We start from the raw sequence: 22,167 nt of genomic DNA, 5'->3' as shown, positions 1-22,167 counted from the left end.
TGTTACAGAGCACCTGATTATGACATCGAACATGTAAACAAGCTAAATACATTACTAACATGGGCTGCATCCTGCCCATACCCTTTTATCTTTCTTGGAGATTTCAATCTACCTCATATTGACTGGACCCTAAATGATTGTACAACTGAAATCATACACACAACCTTCTACAATGCTATTACAAATCTGGGACTGGAACAACTAGTAATCAACAACACTAGACTAAACAACTGCCTCGATCTCATCTTCTGCAACAGTTTGAACCTAATTTACGGAATACAAACTAAAGAACTCTTTTCCAGTAGTGACCACAATATGATTGACTTTTGTCTCAACATACATCCACACAAAAATCACCACAATGATGTAATCCCCTATTGTAACTTCAAAAAAGGCAACTATGATCTTATAGACAACGATCTCTCATCCCTTGATTGGCAATCTCTATTCACTGGATGCAATACCGTTGAAGACCATTATAACATATTTTTACTTGAAGTCAAAAGAGTCATCAAACTATATGTTCCAACAACAACTCCCAAAACAAAACAAAAAAGCAGATTACCCATATCAATAAGGAAACTTCAATCCAAAAAGAGATCACTTTGGCGGAAAAACAAATCTGGTCACGTTGCCAATTTCAAAAACCGATACAAAAATTTATGCCACCAGATAAAGACTGAATGCACCAATTATCACATTAAACAAGAGGAAAACCTTCTAAGCACCAATTCCACCCGAGCTTTTTACAATTTTGTAAACAACAAACTAAAAGACTCAAGGTCCATCCCTCCCTTGATAGGACCTGATGGTAAAGACTGCAACGACGACACCATTAAAGCCAACATCTTTAACACATTCTTCGGATCAGTATTTGTAAACAGCAATGGATCATGCCCAGTATTTCCTAGCCGTACCACAGATAACAACAATGATCTAATACATATCGATTTCACAGAAGACAATGTCGAAAAATCACTACGCAATCTAAAACCATCTCTATCTATTGGACCAGATGGAATATGTGCCTACTTCTTAAGAAAGCTATCCACTGCCATAGCCAAACCTGTAAGCATAATCTTTGAAAAATCTTTCAGGACCAGCTCCTTGCCTAACCTATGGTCACAAGCCACAGTCATCCCCATCTTCAAAAAGGGAGACCCAAGCCTAGTTGAAAATTACAGGCCAATCTCCTTATGCTGCGTCACCTGTAAAGTCATGGAATCAATTATTAACCAATCCATCATCCTCCACTTAGAGACAAACAACCTACTCTCCAATAAACAATTTGGTTTCAGAAAAAAACTATCCTGTAATCTGCAACTCTTACACTGCAAAAACATATGGACGACACAACTCGACCAGGGCAAAGCAATTGACGCAATCTACATAGACTTCTGTAAAGCCTTTGATTCAGTGGTACACCACAAACTACTCCTAAAAATAAAATCCTATGGTATCTCTGGACAACTGAATAACTGGATAGAAGCATTCCTGTCAAACAGACAACAAATGGTCAAAATCGGGAGCGTTCTATCAAATCCAGTACCTGTCAATAGTGGTGTCCCACAGGGCAGTGTTCTAGGACCAACTCTCTTCATACTCTACATAAATGACCTCTGTGATCATATTAAGAGCAATTGCGTTCTCTTCGCTGATGATGTAAAGCTGTTCAATACCACAGACAATACTGCTACCCTACAAAAAGATCTTGACTATGTATCTGAATGGCCAAACAAATGGCAACTTCAAATCTCAACAAATAAATGCTCTGTCTTACATATTGGCAAAAAAAATCAGAAAATAAAATACAAGCTGAATAGTCAAGATCTTGTTGATGACCCAAGCTCTGTAAAGGACCTTGGAATACTCACCTCTAATGATCTAAGTGCTAGAGCCCACTGCAACTACATAGCCAAAAAGGCATTAAGAGTTGTTAACCTAATCCTACGTAGTTTTTTCTCTGGTAATATCACACTACTAACCAGAGCATACAAAACATTTGCTAGACCAATACTCAAATACAGTTCATCAGTCTGGAATCCTCATTACGTATCTGATATTAGCACAATTGAGAAAGTCCAGAAATATTTCACAAGAAGAGTTCTCCACTCTTCTACTCGTTGTAGAATACCTTATGCCACCACTTGAAATTCTAAAACTAGAAAACCTTGAATTACGCCGTCTTCGGTCTGACTTAAGCATGGTATATAAAATCATACATTGCAATGTCCTACCTGTCAATGAATACTTCAGCTTCAACCATAACAACACAAGAGCACACAATAGATACAAACTCAAAGTTAACCGCACCAAACTTTATTGCAGGAAATACGACTTCAGCAATAGAGTGGTCAATGTCTGGAATACACTACCCGACTCTGTAGTTTCTTCCCCAAACCCCAAAAACTTTAACCTTAGACTGTCTACTATTGACCTCACCCCTTTCCTAAGAGGTCTGTAGGGGGCGTGCATAAGCGCACCAACGTGCCTACCGTCCCTGTCCTATTGTTTCTCATATTCTTCTTTTATTTTTCTTATATGTACCCATTTCATGTATTCACAACTTTGTATACACTTATACTTATTATCTTGTAAACAATTGGCAAATCAAATAAATAAATAAAAAATAAATAAATGATTTATATGTGTCTCAAGCTAATATATTGCTGAACCAATTAGGATGTCAATTGGTATGCATTTATGATGTCACATCATTTCCTGGTCACATGGTCATCATTTGTACCTTTGTAGCTGGTTTCCAAAAAGCAAAGTCAAGGGAGAAGCTGGAAAAAAATGCAAATCATGTTCACACGATATTTTGCTTAAACATCTGTGGTTATTTTCTAACAGAAACTAGAACTAAATCATAAGTCAGATGCAGTGTCATGATTTTTCACTTTAGGACTATTTAGCAAAAGTGATAAGTAAAAATCACATATATTGTAGCTGTAATAATTGCCAGTGGAATGCTAAAGTAAAATGATGTTTATCCTTTAGCAAAGGAAATAATAAAGTCTCATCATTATCATTTCTTAATTGGTCTAAAATTTTAAAAAAACCAGCATCTATCCAAGTCTTCCACATAATACTATTTTTAAAAAAATTAATTTTAAGTCTGGATTATTGCATTGCATCAATATAGCATAAAAAAGGGGATCAAAATACAATTTTCCAGAAATAATATACCATGATATTCAGCTTGATGTAAGAGTGATAGCGGTTATCTAATAATCTATTATGTTTTGAAGGCAGTGACATCTAAATAACTAAAATGCTATATATATATATATATATATATATATATATATATATATATATATATATATATATGTGTGTGTGTGTGTGTGTGTGTGTATGGTGTTGGCTTGGTTGGTATTTTCCCACGTCATTGTAGTTGTTCTTTTAAAGTTGTATAGCGTTTCAGCAGAATCTCATCTGCCATCATCAGGCTTCTGTATTGTGATGATGGCAGATGAGATTCTGCTGAAACTGCTACAACTTTAAAAGAACAACTACAATGACGTGGGAAAATACCCGAACCAAGCCGAACACCATACATGTAAGTACCAGCGAAAACTTAAGATATATATATATATATATATATATATATATATATATATATATATATATATATATATATATATAATTATGCTGAATAAAGTTGCTCCAAATTTGGTATCATCAGTAGATATGCATATTTGTATAATTCAGAATTTTGGAAACCCAAACCCCATCTTTTAATAAAAACGGCATCGGAATTATACTCATTCTGGCAGTATTTACCACATTTCAAAGATAAAGGAATGTTTAACAGAATAACAGAATTGGAAGGGATTTTGGAGGTCTTCTAATCTAGTCCAATCTGCAGCTCAACAGGAAACCTTATATTGTTCTGGGGAAATGGCTGCCCAGTCTCTTCTTAAAATCCTTCAGTGATGGAGTATTCACAACTTCTGAATGTGAAGCCATTCCACTGGTTTATTGTTCTCACTGTCAGGAAATTTCTCCTTAGTTCTAGGTTGTTTCTCTCCTTCATTAGTTTCCAACCATTGCTTCAATCATGAGAGAAAATATTATGTGAAATAATAAGTAAATAATTAATGACAATTATTTAATGTATTGATTAATAAGTATTTGCCTATTGGCATCAATTCTGACAAACCAATTAAAAAGTACCCTACATCTTCCCTCAACACATTAATCCAAAAGGTAGATGAGGATGACTTCCAGAAGATACAGAGACAAACACTTGAGTGTCTTGTGCAGTCTTTATTTTTCACACTTCTAATTTAATTCATTCTTCCTTTAGAATACAGAAACTACATTAAAAACAAATTTGAAACAATGAAAGATCTTAATGCTATTCCTGGGGAATATGTGCCCCTGAACCAGAAGTATTCAAAGTTAATCATCCTAGATTATCATCCATCTGAAGAGGAGAGAAAAGATGAAATTCTGGCGACAGGAAGGAAACATGGAAATCATCAGCAAGAGAGCTGAGTCTTCAACCAACATTGAAAAATTATTTAATCCTGATAAATATGGATTAATTCCACAAGTTGTTGTCTTACAAGGAGCGGCAGGAATTGGAAAAACCATAATGACCAAAAAAATAATGTTTGATTGGGCTTCTCAACTACTTTACCAGGACAAATTTAATTATGTTTTCTATATTTGCTGTAGAAAGATGAATGTCCATGCAGAGTCAGAGGAGAGTAGCATTGCAAAGATAATTTTAGAAGAATGGTTCAAGTGTCACGAATCCAAAAATGTCATTCAAAATATACTGAAGGATGAAGAGAAGCTTCTATTCATAATTGATGGGTTTGATGAATTAAGGCATTTCTTTGATCAGCCTGAAAACTACTTTTGCATTAATCCCTGGAAGGAGGAGCCAATGAGAATTCTTTTGAGGAGTTTATTTCAAAAAAAGCTTCTTCCTAAATCCTCTCTTATAATCACAACAAGACCTACTACTCTGGAAAAAATCCATCAATATTTAGAACACCCACACAATTTTGAGATACTGGGGTTTTCTACAAAGGAAAGAAAAGAATATTTCTATAATTTTTTTTTTAAATGAAGACCAAGCAACTCAAGCTCTCAGATTTGTTAAACAAAATGATACCCTTTTCACCATGTGTGTCATTCCCCTTGTGAGCTGGATCATCTGTACAGTGATTAAACAGGAGATGGAGAGAGGCAAGGATGTGCAGAAGACACTATGCACCCTCACTGCAATCTATATACGGTATTTCTCTAGTTTATTAAAGTTTCACCATAAAGAATCCAAACAGGATATCCAATCAAATGTGAAAGGCTTATGCTCTCTGGCTGCAGAAGGAGTTTTGAAACAGAAAACCTTATTTATGGAAGAAGAAGTCAAGAAGCACAGTTTGGATCGGGGACACTCCCTCCCCCTTTTCCTGAATCAGAGCATCTTCAAAGAGGACATTGATTGTTTTCAAACCTACAGCTTTATTCATTTAAGTTTGCAGGAGTTTTTTTCTGCTCTGTTTTATGTCCTAGAAGAAGGAGATGAGCAGCACTCTGAAAACTGGAATAAAAATTTGCAGACATTGTTAGAAAGTCATGAATCTTTTAGGCCTGATTTTGCAGTAGGATTTCGCTTCCTCTTTGGTTTTTTAAATGAAGAAAAAAGAATGAGACAGTTGAAAAAAGAATTTGGATGGGAAATTTCTCCTAAGATTAAAGAATCCTTATTAGACTGTGTAAAAGATAGTATTCCAAAAAGGAGACCTAATTTCCAATTGCAAAAAGAAATGTTGAGTTATTTATATGAGACACAAGATGACAATTTTATAAAAAATGCAATATGTGGTATCACTGAAATAGATTATCAGTGCAACTCTAATATGGAATTGATGATCCTTGGCTATTGTATACCACACCGCCAGAATTTAAAGTGCCTCTTTGTCAAAGGTTCTGAATTTCTATATCATGCAGAGACAGAATTATTTTTTCCAGAAAATGAGTAAGTATTTTTGAACATTTCATTCAGTTTATGATCCTACCCCCACTATTCTCTAACCTACTTTCTCAAATATTATAATAGACCAGAAAAATAGCCACTTGGGAATCTGCATAAATGTCTTTGAGCAGCTAAGTTTAAAAGGCCTATCAATCCTTAGAAGCAAAGATAAGACATAGCTTGGGTTGGATGGGCTGGATGGATGATTAAAAATGAGCAGTTGTCCTTTAGTGAGACCAACACCAATTAATTCCTCTCACACTTAAAGAGCCTGATAATCATATCCCTAGGAAGTACTAGTTTCAGTTCAAGATCAGAGAGGCAATTGTTGAGGTCTAGAGGATGTAGCCATTCTAAACAAATAAATGAAAAAAACTTGATTATTTTATACATAGCCCACACTGACAGTCTTTAGAGGCTAACTGGAAACGCTCTTGGCCATAACCAACTTCTGGAACTTTCTCCATTTAACTAAAAAGAGCTATATTCAAACCCTCAAATTTTCCATAGTGCTGCATTTGAAAGTTTCATTGCATATAAAACTTTCCAGTTAAAATGTCAGATTACATAAGGTGCTTCTGTAATAGTTGGAGACTTTTTAAAATGATTTATATATTGTATCTGAGAATTTTAATTCAAACATTACCTCATTTCAAATAAGAGAAGTAGATTGAGAAATTAAAGAAATTCTTCCCAATGGTGTGACTTGGACATAGTTCTTGGGAGAATATTTTCTCTGCTTCAGCATTGAATTGATAAAGGGCTCATTTTGTAGTCTTGTTGAGAAAATTTCTATACTGAATAAACAGCAGGATTAACATTTAAGGCCTCTCCTATAAAGCTTTATGGCATCACAGTTCTTTTAATTGTTTCATTCTTATGAACATTGGCTTCGATATACTGTAGATTTTTGTGGGAATAATAAACTTTGGCCTAGGCTTGAGTAATGATTAATATAATGCTTTATACATACATGCCTGTTTAAAGGTCACTAAGGTAATGCAAAGAAAAGAGAACAATAAGGACAAATACAAACAAGGAGGCAGCTTAAACAACTGCAAACAAGCCTGTACTATATTTAATTGTTAATCCCCAATGTAATTATGCTGACTATGTAAAAAAAAATCTAAATAAAAGGAAGCACTAGAATTTTATGCTGGGCTCCCATCCCGAGTACACATGTTTGTGTCTCATTCTTTCCATGGGAGACCATCACAGATTTTTTTTTCTAATAAAAGGAAACATGGAGTTTTCTCACTGTAGTTTTTAGCTGTTTGTTACCTGTAGTAAATGTTGCTGGCTAAAAAGCTCTTTTTCCAGATTTCAAACTTTTCTGTTGTAGCCGTAGTGTTCTGAGCTCGTGTTCTGCTCAGACTGTGTTGACAACAACTCCCAAAGGGAGGATTTTCTCCTTATTTATTCCTCCCCTATGTGACTGTCCTGACCAGAGGATGCAAAACAGAAGGTTAAGCAATTACAAGTTTGAAGAGTTCTATTGCCAGGTTGTAAATTTTGAGCTTATAGCCAGGAATCAAATGACTAAGAGAAAGAGCAGGTAATCTTTAGAATGTAATATGTCTTGTAATTTGAACCATCAGAGTTGCCTGTAGAAACCCAGCATCCAAGCAGCAGAGAATCCATGAGCCAGTTTGAATATCAAATCTTGGTTCCTAGCGGCTGGAGGATCTGGTGGCTGCTCTCATAATACCATGTGCTGATGTTCCTTTATTAGGCCCAATGCTGCCCTCTTCTTTCAAGGAGATACACTTTGCTCAGTCCGCCATAGTGTTAGATATTTACATATGCACCTCTGATTGGTTGGTCCAAAGCAGCGGGAAATTAAGCGGCCGTCACTGGTTGTAGCCGCAGCAGCTCCACTGTAAAAGGAGCTGCCGCAGCTGCTGTTCTTTGTTCTGAACGCGGCTGCTGTTCTTTGTTCTGCAATAAACAGGAGTAAACAATCAGAGCCTCCCACGTGTTCTCTCGCTAATGATTTAACACATAGTTCTTTGTGTGTCCTAAATTAGATTCCCTGCCATAATGTGTTCCTTCATTATCTAAATTGGACCTCAATGGCTTTAAGTCTTTGGCCTTTTAGCTAACACAGATGCCTGATTTCCTGCATGTTTTTCAGGCCAACAAACTGTCTGTTCCCTCCTTCAACCCCTGACTCAGAAGACTGATGAAATCATAACAAAGAAGCATGAATCTATTACCTGTCGGTGGGTTTAGGGCTACCTCTAGTTGGACCTTTGATACTAGCCCTCATCTATTCATTACCCTCCTTGTTTGACACTGATAGACTAATTAAAAGGGGAGGACCACCAGTTTTTCCATTTTTCCTGTCATCTTCAGTGGATGAAATTGACAATTGATAACACTATTGTCAAAAATACCACTTATCTATTCCATGAGTGAACTCACTTTTTAAAATAAATGTGCAACCTTTTCAGTGATTTTGTACAATTAAAAAATTATTTTTATAACCAGTGACTAGAGGAAGAAGACGTTAGTGCTACAATGCACAATAGCCTGTTGGAGCCGAGACATTTGCATAAGATAAAATGCAGCTCAAGCAACCTTTTAGACAGCCCTGCTTATTAACAAATATAGGTAGTAGTTATTCTTTAAATGTAGGTAGTAGTTATTCTTCAAATATAAATGAATATGATAATGTATTAGTGTGGTATGTATGCATGCATGGGCTTATAACATTTCCAAGCTGCTTTTCACTTCTGTGTTGTCGCACTTAGAGATTCCTGAAATATTCTCTGTTCTTATTCCTTTTCTTTGTATCTAGGATGCCATGTCAGACTAAATTCCTTCAAGGGATGCTCTATACAGGAAATCCTTGACTTACAAGGGTCATTTGCTGACAGTTTGAAGATTTGTTTGTTTGCTTGTTTGTTTATTTATTTAAAGATGTGTAGGCCGCCCATCTTACAACAGCCACCAAAAGCTACTTTAGTTCTGAAGTTATGATTGCTTCAAAGACTCGCAGTCATTTGCCCTTACAACCAACTGCAGGAATGCTGCAGGAGTGGCCCATATTTCTCCCCATTGCTCACACCAAGTTTATGTAAGCCTTGAACTGGCTTCCCACCTTCTGGGTCCAACGTCTCCTCCTCACCTTGTGTCACTCATTGCACAGCAACCTTTCGAAGAGCTTTGGAACTCCAGGGCTTGAGTTCCAGGGAAGGCAGGTAGGTCATGCTGTTCATCAGCCGTGTGGCATGATCCCAACTGTGGCCACCATTTTCAGAGTCTCCAATCAAATTGTAGCCAATCCAAATCGGTGCTCATTTCCAAAAGTGGGCCATGCTTTTGCAGTTAGTGATGGAGCAGCTTGCTCTTCTTCCCCAATGCCATCTCCAGAGAGCTCCACAGCTCTTCATAGCACTCTTTAGATCACATTAAAGAAGAAAACAAGCCTCTCCATCACTAACCAGCATGGCCCACTCCTGAAAGTAAGCACCATTTCATAGCAGCCACAGTTCATTGCAGCCGGAAATGGCACTTGCTTCCAGAAATGGTACTTGCTTGTTCTTCTTCTCCAATGTGATCTATGGAACATTAATGATAGCTGTGGAGAGCACAAGAACTTTCAGAAGAAAATCTACAAAGATAAGTGAGCAATTAGTGATGGCAGGTGAGGAGAAGTGTATGATCTGGTGGGTTGGGACGCAGGCTAAAGCTTGGGGGGCAGTCTGAGGGGAGAGAAGTAGAACATGGGTTGTCTCCTAGGGCCTCTACCAACTCCCTGGTGCACCCTGATTTTCATTTAATGTCTTTATCAGGGAGAGCATCCATGGAGAATTTTAAGTGAGGCAGTCACATGGATGCTTCACTTAATGGCCATCACAATTTCTGAATATAATTGGTACGCTCCAGTTATTGGTTGAGAACTACCTATGACAATTTCATTTACAAAATGATCTATTTCTACTAATTAATTTCTACTATTAATTTCTCATACTAGAACATAAATGCATTTATTTTTAGTTACTTTACAAATGGTCTTGAATGCCAATTATATTTGCAAAGTAGATTAATAGATTAACAGAACTGGAGGTCTTGTAGTCCAGCTCCCTACTCAAGCAGGAACCCCTATATCAGTGTTGGTGAACTTCTTTGGTACCGAGTGCCAAAACTGGAGTGCATGCATACACGCACTGGAAACTGGAAGAGCAGCTGCCCAGTGTACATGCGCATATCGTGAAGCTGCTCTTCTAGTTACTAGTGCACACATGCGCACCAGCAACTTGGTCTTCCCATTTCCAGTGTGCATACGCACATGAAGACCAACTGGCTGGCACGCATGTGCATGCTGGGACCCAGAAGAGCAACTGCCAATGGCGCACATGCCCAGAGAGAGGGCTCTGCATGCCACTTCTGGCATGCATGCCATAGGTTCACCATCACAGCTGTATAACATTTCAGGCAAATGGCTGTCCAATCTCTTTTTAAAAACCTCCAGTGTTGGAACACCCACAACTTCTGCAGACTAGAAGAACTGGAAACACTGAAGTCTGAAGAACAAAAATGTTTTTCCATTTTAGGGAATGGAATTTGAATGAAAGATATATGGAAGATTTCTTTAAAGCACTGACAAAGCTGAGAAACTTAAGAGACCTATGGTAAGAAACTGCTTACATTTTATCCTAAACGTTACTGATAAAAGAAACCTATCAAGAGTATATTCATGAACTGGAATAGAGCTTGGTAATAAGGTCAGCCAATGAATAGGCATTGCAACTAAGTCAACCAATGAGGACTGTTTTGGAAACTGAAACTAGAATTAGCCTAGGCTGGAAACTGAAACTAGAAGTAGCTTAGGCGTGACTATATTAAGCTCTGCAGCTCCGAAGCTATGTTAAGCTCAGAGTCTGTCTATTGAAAATGAAACTGCTTCTCTCTGCTTTCTTGTTGAACTAAAGTGAAACTGATGTCTGTTTCTGAGCTCCTGACTTGCTACTGAAGTTAACATGTTTCTGTCTGAGTTTGCTCCATGTTGGAGAAATCTACAACTGGTTTGTAAAATCTACTTATTATGTTTATAAAGATGTTAAATGAAGCATCAGCCATCTGTGTTTATTTTTCTGGTGCTGAATTCTCTTAGGCTTAATGGACAAAGAACTTGAAAACAAAATAGAACTTGGATGTTACATATTCTGACAACAACAAGAATAACCTATGCAAAATGAAAATATATTTTGATTCCCACAATGGACAAATGGCTGCAATGGAGGTAGCAGAGATGGCTAAATTGGCTGCTTTAATTAAAGAAAAAAATACAACTAATTTCATTTCTACTTGGAAACCTTTTCTGAACCATGTGCTTGAGATGAAAAATAAATTTGATTTGGGTTTTACTGTGGTTTTTTTTTTAAACAAGTTTTATTAATTTTCAAAACACACAAATCATCATTATCCATTACATATTTAAACCTTTTTCCATTATAAATTTAACAAGTCAGATAGACTATAATTCTGTTTTAAACCATTTCCATATAAACATACAAAAACCTCTTATCCAATTTCTCTTTACTTCTCTTTACTCTTATTCAATTTCATTATTATTATTTCATCTGTTTCTTTCTGACTTAGTTACCATTATTCTCATTCTATATTTCTGCAAGGTTTTATTAATTCTCCCAAAAAAACAACAACATATACACACAACACACAAAACATAAAAAAAATCTTTTTGGAAAGTAACTTGGCCCCAGGTATCTCTCTCTTCATGGACTTCAATTATATTCATGCTCATCTTACATGTCATTACTTATTTTATTTACCATTCTAAGTCTTCTATATTAACTTCTCCACATATTTCACTCTTCTTAATTCTATCTTAATTAATCATCTTAATTTGAATCATTATATTTGTATCTTTTGTCCATTCTTTATTGTCCCTTTGTCTCGTTCCTTATAAAAAAAGAAGAAGTTTCTCCTGAAATCACTAATCAGAGTATGATGCCTTTCTATCTCCCCCCTAAATTAATCAAATTAACATTTAAAATAACACCCAATACCCAATCCGATTTTGCTTGGTACATTCTATCTAAATAGTACATCCAAAATAATTAAATACATAGTTAAACAATAGATCTAAATATTAAAAACAAATACTATAATAGAAATTTTATAATGACATCAATACCATAATCTTATTAAACTCTTCAATTAAAACTCAATATTCTAAACCTCCCCTCATATTATTAAATTTTAAAACCAATCATTTTTAAACATTTCAACATTTTAATCTCTTATCAACTCTTAAACCATTTAAGTTTTCTATTTCTAATACAATGCTACAATATCATCTTATGTACCTTGCAAAATCTTTTTTTGAAGAAATTATACTTTATCCTTTATCCCTAAAAAAGATCCCTTTTTTCCCATTTAGTTTCAAAACTTTGTAGCTTTTCTCCACCTTTTCCCTTCCTTTCTTCTCCCAACAAACCTTTCTACCCCCCCTTCTTCTAGCCTCTGCCTTACTGGCTTCCCTTCTCTGTCGTGTTCCTTTTCCCTTTTGTTTACTATCATTATATTGATTTTGCACCTTATTTTTCCCTTTCTTAAGTGTTTTTTTAAATCTTAAGTCCTTTATTTCTCTTCCTTTCCCTCTTACTTCTTTCTTGGTCGAGTTCTGAAATTTATTAAAAATGGCTTCCTCTCCTTCTTCTTCTTCTGCTGTCTTCATCTGTTGTAATGTTTGTTGATAGTTAATAAGCACCATTTCTAAGAAAAGGAAGGCTTCTTTCAAACCAGCTTTACCATTTTTTTTGCTTGCTCATAATCTTTTCTCAGTTCCTCAATAGAAAGGGCCATTATAAATCTTTTCTTTTCTTTTCCTCTTCTTTCTTCTTACAACAACCAGAATATTCCAAAGAAAAAATAAAACAGTCCCAAAGTTATCAATCAGTCCAAACCAAGGCAGAGTTCTCACTTTCTCCTCCTGGGGTAGTATCAATCAGAAAAAGAGAAAGTCCAAATCTGTTTCTTAAAGTCTTATTGCAATATATTTTAGTCTTCAAATCCTTAAGGCATCTCCTCCAACAAAATCTTAGCATACAAATATTTTTTTTTTAGTCTTCTCCCTTCCCACTCATCGCTTAAAGCCAGTTTTCACCTAAAAAAAATAGGTTTCTTAATATCCACTTATTTATTCCGTAGGAAAGGAGGGTAAACTTTCCTTTCAGCACCACCAATCTGCCGCTTTTTTCCTCTTCTAGAAGGTATCATTCAGAAAGTCATACTTTTCAGGAATTTTGTTAAATATGTCTTAGAGTCCTAGGAACCAAGAAAAACTTTCTCCTTTCAAAAACTTTCTCCACTTCCTCCTGCGCATTCTTACCCGGCTGCCAGCTTCTTTGTGGCGGCCATTGCGGACCGCCGCTGCACCGTCTTGGGAAAAGGGGGTTCTGCCGGCTGGGGAGGGGGTCTGCAACACCCCCAAACCCCTCTCCGGATCCCCCCTACCTTCAGCTGCCCCTGCAGGGCAGCCTAGCTCCGGACCCGTCTGGATCGGAGCACCAAAAGCGGCTAGCACAGCAGGGATCGCGCAGCTTCGCGAATCCCTGCCGCTCGTGAAGCCGACAAACCGGAAGTTTCGGTTTTACTGTTTCGGTTTTACTGTGTTGAAAGGCTGTCAAAATGCCTTTCTTCTGAGGATTCGATTTTCCCGCTGGGAGAGCTCCGGTGCAAGGATACAGACAACTGCTTGAAAGCTGGATCTTTTTTTATTTTTCAGGAAGGCGATAGATAGCAAGAAGTCTGCGTTCCTGGGCTAGCTAGCTTTGTATGATAAGTCCCTGATTTTTTATACCTTTTTCTCATTTTGTGTGTGTGTGCTTGTGTTTGTATTTCTTAATGTTTTAAATCCTGTCAGGGGTTTTCTTCATTTCCGCTGGAGGGTAAACTCCACGGGGTGCAGAAGGCAAACTTTGCGGGGTGGTTTGATTGGATTATCGGTTTCGTCCTAATCTTTTTTTAGCTTAATGGTTTCTTATATTTGTTTTGTGGCAATCTCCTGTCTGTCTCCTTTGTGATATATTTTGTGTCTTTTGTCTGTTTGTTTTGCTGATTTGGCATGTCTTGTGTTTGTAAGGGTTTTCTTTTCTTGTTTCCCTAGTTTTCTTAATTATTTGGGCTTTTGTCTAAGGGGCTTCTTTAATACCTTTTATTTGATTTCTTTTCCTATGCAAGTTTGTTTTATGGCTGGCCTGATGTTCCCTTTGGGCTTTTCCTGCTTGGGTGACACCACTGTCCTCGTGAAGTTCCCTTTCCCCAACTGATTAAATATATTTGAAATGACTAACACATATTGTTATGTAAAAGTAAAAAGGTGAGGTTGTACAGTATGTTCTACTGAGCCAAAGAGAGTCAGAAGTCAATGCTTTTCTTTTTCTTTTCCCTTTTATTCTACACTTTTTCTTCTTCTCCTTCTTTAGTTTCCCATTATTTCCATTGTTCTTTATATTTTATACTTTGATAAATGAATACAGGTTTCCAAATAGATGTGCAGCTGTGTGAGAGTAGGTCAAGATGATTAATAGTCAAGCAGTCCCATCCAATATTGAAGTTGGAGATTCCTAAAACCCGGAGTTCCAAAGATCTATAACCACTTCACTCCTATTAGAACTGAGGCTGTTCCATCCAGACTCTCAAATTTTCCAGATACCATGAAAGGACAACAACAGTGTTAGATCTGAAGTGGATCGGTTCGAATGAGACGCGAGACCATTCTAGTGAGTTCAGCTCTTTATTTAGAATAAGAACAGTCTAAAGAATACAAGCCGCGGCAGCCCTTCATATAGGGCTGGCTCGCGGCTCGGTGGCCAATGGCAGTGCTTTGAATCTCCCGCGATCGGCACAGCCAATCGCGGTAGATTCTTAGCACTCCAATCACGGCCGGGGTTTCGACCAATCAGGTCGCTGTCCGTCCGGACCAATCAGTTGCGAGGGTTTGGAGTATGCTAATACAGCACACCCCTCCCCTCTTGGTTTCGTCTGTCGGTGCGTCGTGATGTAGTCGCGCAGGTAGGCGGGGCTTCGAACCTGTCTAGTTGACCTGCGCGGTTCAGTTCCCGTGTGGTTGTCGACCGGTTCGGAGGGCTTCTCTGTCGCTCCAGTTCCCAGGGATGGAACCGCCTGGAAGGTCGGGCTGGGCCTTTCTTGGTAGCTCCCTCCCGGTCTACCCGGGCTGGTTGAGCTGCCGTTTCCGTTGTTCCCGCCGGGTCTTTCTGGGCTGGTTGAACTGGCCTGGCTGCTCCTTCCCGGTGACGATTCTGGGGTTGCCTGTTCTGTTGGTTCTGCGTTTACTGGTGAGTAGGACCGGTTTATTTGCGGTTTATTTGTTCCGGGTGGGGGTTGTTCAGCTTGCGCTAGGGGGGTCCCTCTTTCTTTAACGCTTGCCGTTTCCTCCCCCTTCTAGTTTCTTGCTCGGGTGTATGGTTGTTGGTTATTCTGGACCTCAGTTGGTTAATGTGCCGTTTCCAGTTTTTCCCGTCGCTTGTTTCTAGTCGGTATGATAAGGGGCCGGTTATTTGGGTGATAGTTGCTGGTATCCAGAGTGGTTCTCCTGACAGGTTTTTCGCGTATACGGCATCACCTATGTTGAATTTTCTGTGCTTGCTGGAGGAGCCCGGGGGTTTGTCAGGGGTGTATGTGGGGTGCATTCTATCTAGCGTTGATCATAGTTTTCTGCCCATCATTAGTTCTGCCGGGCTTCTATTTGTGGTTGCACTAGGTGTAATATGTTGGATGAGGAGCATTTTATTGATTTTATCTTGTATGTTGGTTGTTTCTATTTTCTGGATGGCTTTTTTTGTGTATTGGACCATGCGTTCCGCCCGTCCGTTCGCCGCCGGATTTGCTGGCGCGGTTAACGCATGGCGTATGCCCTGGCCTGCCAGAAATTGTTCAAACGCTAGTGCGGTGAACTGGGGCCCATTGTCCGACACTATTATATCTGGCAGGCCGTGTGTGGCAAAGAGTTTGCCCGGTTTCCTTATTACCGCCTCCGTTGTGGTTGATTTCATGGTGCTTACCTCCAGCCTGTTGGAGTAAGCATCTACTGTGATGAGGTACATGTGCCCCTTGGTTGGTCCCGTGAAGTCTATGTGAATCCGAGACCACGGTCCTCTTGGTGTTTCCCACTCATGTGTTGGGGCGGCGGGAGGACTGGGTCTGGATTCTTGGCATTGTTTGCATTTGGCTACCCAGGTTTCGATCTGTTTGTCCATGCCTGGCCACCATGCATAGCTTCTGGCCAGGCTTTTCATCTTAACCATCCCTGGGTGACCCTCAGCATTTCCAACACCCTTTCTTGCAATGTTTCCGGGATTACCACTCTGTCCCCCCAAAGTATATAGCCCTTCTCGGTAAAGAGTTCAGTTTGTCGGTTTCTGAAGGGTCTGAATAGTTCGTCCCTGTCCCCTTCCGGCCATCCTTTTCCAACCCAGCTTAGGACTCGCGCCAGCCGCTTGTCTTTATTTGTTTCTCTGGCAATGTCTGGCGCGGTCACTAGTGGGTTGGGTATTGTCTCTATTTGAAGTACCTCTGTCGTGGGTGCCGGATCGTCTTCTAGGTCGGGCAGGGGTGAGCAGCTCAGGGCGTCTGCGTGGGCGATGTCCTTTCCGGGTCGGTGAACCAGCTGGTAATTGTATGCTGACAGGAATTCAGACCACCTTGTCATTCTTGGTGATAGAATGTTCGGTGTGGCCTTATTTCCTGCCAGGATCCCTAGCAGCGGCTTGTGGTCCGTGATGATTGTAAAAGTCCTACCATAAAGGTATTCGTAGAATTTCTTGACGCCGGCGACGACTGCTAGGGCCTCTTTGTCGAGCTGGCTGTAGTTCCCCTCCGGCTTTGAAAGTGTCCTTGACGAGAAGGCGATGGGTCCTTCCCTCCCATCTGGTAGCTGGTGGCTGAGGATGGCGCCGATCCCAAAAGGCGATGCGTCGCACGTTACTGTTAATGGCAGGGTCTCGCTGTACTGGATGAGTACCGCATCAGATGTTAGCAGGTTCTTTGTGTTGTTGAAGGCGCTCTCCTCCCGTGCTCCCCAGGTCCAGGTGGCTGTTTTATCTAACAGCCTATGCAACGGTTCCGCCACGGTCGCCTTTTGAGGTAGGAAGACATTGTAAAAGTTTAACAGTCCCAAAAAAGCCTGTAGTTCTGTTTTGTTTTTGGGTCGTGGCACTTCCCTTATGGCTCTCAGTTTCTTTTCTGTGGGGTGGATCCCTTGTTTGTCTAGGAGGTACCCTAGGAACTCAACCCTCTCAGCCCGTAGCTGGCACTTCCCTTTCTTGACTTTGAGCCCCGAGTCTCTGAATTTCTTCAGTACCTCCCTCAACCAGGCTTCTAGTTGCTTTTTGTTTTTCGCGGCCACCAAGACGTCGTCAAAGTAGGGCACCACCCCCTCTATGCCCTGGAGGAGTCTTTCCATGAGGCTTTGGAAGACCCCGGGTGCCACGCTGACTCCGAATTGGAGCCGGTTGCAACGGAAAGCCCCCCGGTGCGTTACGATGGTCTGGGCTTCGGCGGTTGCGGCGTCGACCGGCAGTTGCTGGTAGGCTTGTGCCAGGTCGAGCTTTGCAAAGATCCGCCTCCCCCCAATGAGTGCAGAAGGTGCTGCACTACTGGGACGGGGTATGCGCTTTGCTGGAGCGCGTGGTTTAGGGTGGCCTTATAGTCCCCACAAATTCTCACGGACCCATCTGGCTTGATGGGGGTGACTATGGGGGTCTCCCACCTGGCATGATCGATTGGCTCCAGTACCCCTTGCGCAATGAGCTTATCTAGCTGCTCATCGATCTTGGGCTTGAGTGCAAATGGCACTCGTCTGGGCTTAAGGCGGATTGGTGCGATGCTCGGGTCTATATTGAAAGAGATCGGGGACCCCCGGTACTTGCCTAGGCTGTCGTCGAAAACTTCCCGGAAGTCCTCCACGAGCGCCGCTTCCCAGTCCGACTCTGCAGTGCGGTGGATTCCGGTTACTTCAATGCCCAGGGGTGCGAATCACTGTAATCCCAACAGGCTCGGCCGATCCCGGTCGACGATGGTCAGGGGTAGCACTTCGGTGTGGTTCTTGAAGGTGACTTTAAAATGGCCTCTGCCAACTACAGGGATGCGGTTTCCCTGGTAGTCTTTGAGGGTTAGTGTTTGGTCTTCTAATTCTTTGCGGCAGATGAAGGGAACCAGGCGCTTGATGGTGTGCCATAAGACCATGGAGAGGAAGGACCCGGAGTCCACCTCCATGTCGCATGGCTGGTCTTCTATCCCCACCGTCACGTATACCTTTCTGGCGTCGCTTGTGGAGGAATGGCCGACGACGACGGTCTGGTGTGTTTCTTCCCTCTGCCTTGCCTCGTTGAGCCGCCTGTTCTGACCCTCTTGGCTCCAGCGGCTCTCCGTCTGGTGGTCTCGGTATCTGGTGGGGGGTGTTCTCTTGCCTCCGAGGGCTGCCAACTTGTCGCCGCGGGCTGTAGTGTTTTTTATTTCTGCACACCTTGGAGATGTGCCCCCGTTTCTCGCACTGCCGGCAAACGGCATCGAGGAACCGGCAGTCCGAACGGGGGTGATCACCTCCGCAGCCGGCGCACTGGAACCTCGACTTACGACCTTGGGGTTCCCGTCGCCCTCGTGCTGCTTGCAGGCGGTGGATTTCCTCCTCCTCATCCTCGGTTTCTGAGAAGGAGTCAATGTCGCTGTGGTTGTGTCCCGGTGGTTGATCTCAGGCCGCTTTTCGGGGTTCGGTGTCGTCTCGCCGGTCGCTGTTCATGGCGTGATGCTCGATTGCTGCATCCGAGCTGCTGATTTCTTGGCCGCTTCAGCCGCGGCTATCTCTGTGAGCGCATCGGCGAGGGAGATGTCACCCTTTGCCATGATGCAGCTCTGGAGAATGGGGTCTCGGAGTCCCAGGACGATGCGGTCTCGCAGGGCCTTGTCCAGGTCGGCGAACTCGCACAGGCCGCCCAAATCTCGTAGTGCCGCTATGAAGTCGCCAAGCCCCTCGCCCTCACGCTGGTCTCGCCTGTAGAAATGTGCCGCCGGATGAGGATGGGCACGACGGGGGCGTAGTGGCTTCGTAGCAGGGGCTCGAGGTTGCCCCACTCCATGGTCTTGACATCCTCCGGCTTGGCCAAGGCTTTGGCCATCTTAAACACTGCCAGCCCACAGCGTGTGAGGAATACGGCCCGTTTCTTGTGGCCGTTGGCATCTTTAAGATTGCTACTCTCAAGGAACATCTGGAACCTATTGGTATAGGATTCCCAGTCCTCGGTAGCAGGGTTGAAGGGTGCGGGTAGTGAGTTGATGCTGGCCATGCTGCTTGCTGCTGTGTGCCGCCTCGCCACGTGCTGGGTGGTCTCCTTGTCTCACGATCCCACCCTCGTCGCCAGTGTTAGTTCTGAGGTGATTCGGTTCGAATGAGACGCGAGACCATTCTAGTGAGTTCAGCTCTTTATTTAGAATAAGAACAGTCTAAAGAATACAAGCCGCGGCAGCCCTTCATATAGGGCTGGCTCACGGCTCGGCGGCCAATGGCAGCGCTTTGAATCTCCCGCAATCGGCACAGCCAATTGCGGTAGATTCTTAGTGCTCCAACCATGGCTGGGGTTTCGACCAATCAGGTCGCTGTCCGTCCGGACCAATCAGTTGCGAGGGTTTGGAGTATGCTAATACAGCACAAACAGCATCATTGCATAGCTTTAAATTGAGGTATATTACGGCATATTGTCTGCATAATCTAGCCAGATCTGAACGGATGGATAAACTTGCCCAAGAGTAAATATTGAACAGGTGAGGGAGGACTTTCAGCCCTATGAGGTCATGAGGTCAATTGCCACCTTCCCCATCAACATCAACTGGAATTGGCTGTCACTGGACTGACAGTCACTGGAACAAGTGCTGTCCGCTCCACTTTCACATAGTCTCTCTAGGATACAAAAATGAATGTTACTGAAATCCATCAAAAATAAAACAGCAGAAGGATGGGCCCTCATCCTCCACCCCAGCTGTGCTAAAAGTTGTTGAAAAGCACAACCAATTCTTTATCAATAACTTGTTGGCATATAATCAATGTACTTTTACCATCTACTTTATCTAACCAACAAAAATATAACGTTCTTTCTTAGATTAATAAATTTTCAATAATCTGCTAATGAGCAAAAGTCAGGTTTGCAGACCCTTGCTCTATATAAATTATACCATGCTTCTCATATTTTGCTCCTCTTGCAAACCTCCCATCTGAATTTCTAATCTATTGATAGAATTCTGTCTTTTAGCTTCACACACTCATTATACCCCTCCCCATCAATAGGGATATATTAGATAAGCCAAACCATCTCACTCTTCAGGGAAACTTCAAAATATGGATAACTCTGATTCTACTGACACTAATATTCTTTATTAGTTCCAGCTGATAGTTTGCACCAGAGAGTTAAAGCAATCCCCTAAAGCAGTGATCCCCAACCTTTTTTACGCCGCGGCCCGGTATCCCCAACCTTTTTAATGGCGCGGCCCGGTACCGGTATCAGCTGGGCGCAGCCATCTTGTTTTGATGAAAAAGTGCTTCCGGTGAGCTTTCTACCCGGAAAAGCTCACCGGAAGCACTTTTTCATCAAAACAAGATGGCAGCGCCCAGCAAGCCAGCGGCCCGGTAGGACTTGTTCCACGGACCGGTACCGGTCCGTGGACCGGTGGTTGGGGACCCCTGCCCTAAAGAACCCCCACCCCAAGATGCAATCCTTCTAGAAGAAACATGAGAGGTAGAGTTGCTGAAGCTGTTTTTGAACTTTGCATTCATTTTTGCTGAGGGAAATGAGGAGTATTAAAATGACTCTATTTGAAAATGTTACAATCCATAAAATATAATGGTTATTAACAGGAATTTATAATTATTTTATTATGGGGAATGAGATAAATAGACAATTGGAAAAGAATGGACAAAGGATAGAAATATAATGATTTAAATTAAGATAATAAACAAAATAGAATTAAGAAGAGTGGAAAGCGGGGAGAAGTTATAAAGAAGACACAGAATGGTAATTAAGATAGGTAATGGCATATAAGATGAATATGAATTTAATTGAAGTCCATACAAAGAGAGGTAATCTGGGGCCAAGCTACTTTTTTGAAAAAGAAGTTTTACTTTATGTGTTTTGTGTGTGTATGTTTATCTGAGATTTAATAAAACCTTGGAAGAAAGCGGGAGGAGAATAATTGCAAACAAGACAGAGGGAAATATGAATAGGATGACTAAATTTAAAGAGAAGAAATGAGAGTGTTAAAAGATATTTAAGTAGAAATGGGATATATTAAAATCACACTGTATAAAATAAAGTATTATCTGCCTTGTAAAAATTTACAAGGGAAAGAGGTTTAATGTTTACAAGGTTTATGTTTTGTTTGTCTTTAAAACTTAATAAAATTTGTTTCAAAAAAAAAAAATTTAGTCTGTACTCAATGAAATTGATCCATTACAGCACTCAAGTGGGGAATGGATTTCTTTTCCAAATCACATCCTTATCCTATAGAGTTAAGAGATGGCACTATAAAATTAATTGCATTTTGTTAGATTCTTGCACAGTATATAAAGTCAGAAGATTTCAGATAAACAGCAACAGTCAATGAGTCTAAAATACAAAATTTCTCTGCTTCTGCTTCTCATCTAAGAAGCTTCTTCATTTCTGACTGAATGGCGGAGGATGGAATGATTTATCCTTCCATCTTCCACTATTCAATCAGAACTGAAGAGAATCTTGTTGGTTGAAAAAAAATCTTCAAGGAAAAACAAAATCCAGTTGTCTTTTGAAAAATCATCTTTGGTACAACCATGACCTGGATGACTTAATAATCTCCATAGACATTTAGCCTTTTAGAGCAGGGGTGTCAAACTCGCATCATCACGTCATCATCACATGGCGTATTGCCACTTTTTTCCCCTTTACTAAACCTGGAGTGGGCATGCCCAGCACGTGACACATCCAGCCTGTGGGCTGTGAGTTTGACACCCCTGGTTTAGATGATTCTACCAATGGCTACCCCATTAAATGCAACCCTTGCAATTCTTCCATTATTGGCCCCCAGTCATATATTAGACTGGTGATGAAATCATGAAAACAGGATTCTTGACTATCGATTAGGCAGGGTGAATTGGGCTG

The 22,167-nt window shown here is 40.9% G+C and overlaps 2 protein-coding genes across 2 annotated transcripts in view; both read left to right on the top strand.

The window, feature by feature from the left end:
- Window positions 1–22,167, top strand: part of LOC113424559 (NACHT, LRR and PYD domains-containing protein 12-like) — a 139,899-nt gene that overhangs the window by 49,870 nt on the left and 67,862 nt on the right. The window lies entirely within an intron of this gene.
- Window positions 4,348–6,002, top strand: LOC113427783 (NACHT, LRR and PYD domains-containing protein 12-like). The gene is given in 3 exon segments (XM_087947780.1): window positions 4,348–4,478; window positions 4,480–5,071; window positions 5,073–6,002. Coding segments are annotated over 3 exon segments (1,653 nt in total).

Source organism: Notechis scutatus, chromosome 1, assembly GCF_049901735.1.
Source record: "Notechis scutatus isolate UNSWTSFEM ecotype Mainland chromosome 1, rNotScu1.2, whole genome shotgun sequence".
NCBI classification, from domain to species: Eukaryota; Metazoa; Chordata; class Lepidosauria; order Squamata; family Elapidae; genus Notechis; species Notechis scutatus.
Note: the sequence above shows the minus strand (reverse complement) of the source record. Positions and strands in the feature narration are given on the sequence as shown.